At 38.6% G+C, this 1,268-nt stretch overlaps 1 protein-coding gene across 24 annotated transcripts in view; it reads left to right on the plus strand.

The window, feature by feature from the left end:
- Positions 1-1,268, plus strand: part of Dlg1 (discs large MAGUK scaffold protein 1) — a 201,151-nt gene that overhangs the window by 117,063 nt on the left and 82,820 nt on the right. For all 24 annotated transcript variants that reach the window (XM_021185184.2, XM_021185188.2, XM_029470491.1 and 21 more), the window contains one exon: positions 310-363. In XM_021185184.2, the coding sequence (XP_021040843.1) occupies positions 310-363 (54 nt within the window). The remainder of the gene's footprint in view (positions 1-309; positions 364-1,268) is intronic.

Raw genomic sequence — 1,268 nt, forward strand, 5'->3', positions numbered from 1 at the left:
GGATTTCTGAGTTCGAGGCCAGCCTGGTCTACAAAGTGAGTTCCAGGACAGCCAGAGCTATACAGAGAAACCCTGTCTCGAAAAACCAAAAAGAAGGAAAAAAAAAAAAGAAATGGCAAGCCAATGAAATGCAACCCCTGTGTCAGAAGGATCACAAGTTCAAGCCCAGACTGGGCTACAGCACAATACTTGGTCTCACAAAAACAAAATTAACAGCAAGTCTTTGTTAAGCTGTTACTATTTAGAACATGATAATGGAGCATGTTAGTTTCCTTGCTACACTAACACTTTACAATTCTTTCTTCACAGGCAAATCCTCCTCCAGTGCTGGTCAACACAGACAGCTTAGAGACACCAACTTATGTAAGTTCTACTTCACCACCAGATTTAATTAATTCTGACTCTTTTGTTGTTGTTCAACTTGATGTAGACCCAAAGACCACAACATTGTTTTTTATAATAAATTTTACTTAAGAATTTCTACCTCATCGTGATGGTATATGCCTGTAATTCTGGCCATGGAAACGGGCAGAATGATCATCCTGGGCTATATGGTGAATTTGAGGCAAGCCTGGGCTACATGAAACCTGATCTCAAAAATTTTTTGTTCCTAGCAGTGTATAATATATCCATAATTGGTAGTAAATGAAATCATACTATCTTGTTTTGTTTAGGTCTCTATTGTAATTGTTTTAATTTTGAATGTATGAATAACTTTCATTAAATGCTTTTGCATACTTACTAATTTAGAGGATGGGTTTTATTTTTATTTCATGTGTATGAGTGGCTGGATACAGGTCTGTGCATACCATGTATGTGTAATGCCTGAGGAGGGCATGGAAGATCCCGCCTGAAACTGGAGTTACAGGAGTTGCCACCTGCCATGAGGATGCTGGGAATTGAGCCCAGTCTTCAGGAAGAACACCCAGTGATCTTAGCTGCTAAGAGCCGTTTCTCTAGACCAACTCATAATGATTTTGTGTAGTTATTTATATAATGCTTGTGTTTATCCTTGTTATAATAAGCATCAATTCTGTGGTTTTGTTTTTGTTACTTTGGTTCTGGACCTCCATTTCCCAGCCCACCCCCAGTGCCGGAAATTAAACCCAGGCTAACAATGTACAGTGAGCATACCCCACCCTACTAATTGACTTTTTTTAACTGCTAAATAATATTCTCTTACATAGAAATACTACATTGTGTAGCTGCTCTGCTTTTGGGGTTGTTGAAAGAAGATCACTTTCTTGCTTTTTCTAGGGTGTAGTTTC

This window comes from Mus caroli, chromosome 16, assembly GCF_900094665.2.
Source record: "Mus caroli chromosome 16, CAROLI_EIJ_v1.1, whole genome shotgun sequence".
Classification (NCBI taxonomy): domain Eukaryota; kingdom Metazoa; phylum Chordata; class Mammalia; order Rodentia; family Muridae; genus Mus; species Mus caroli.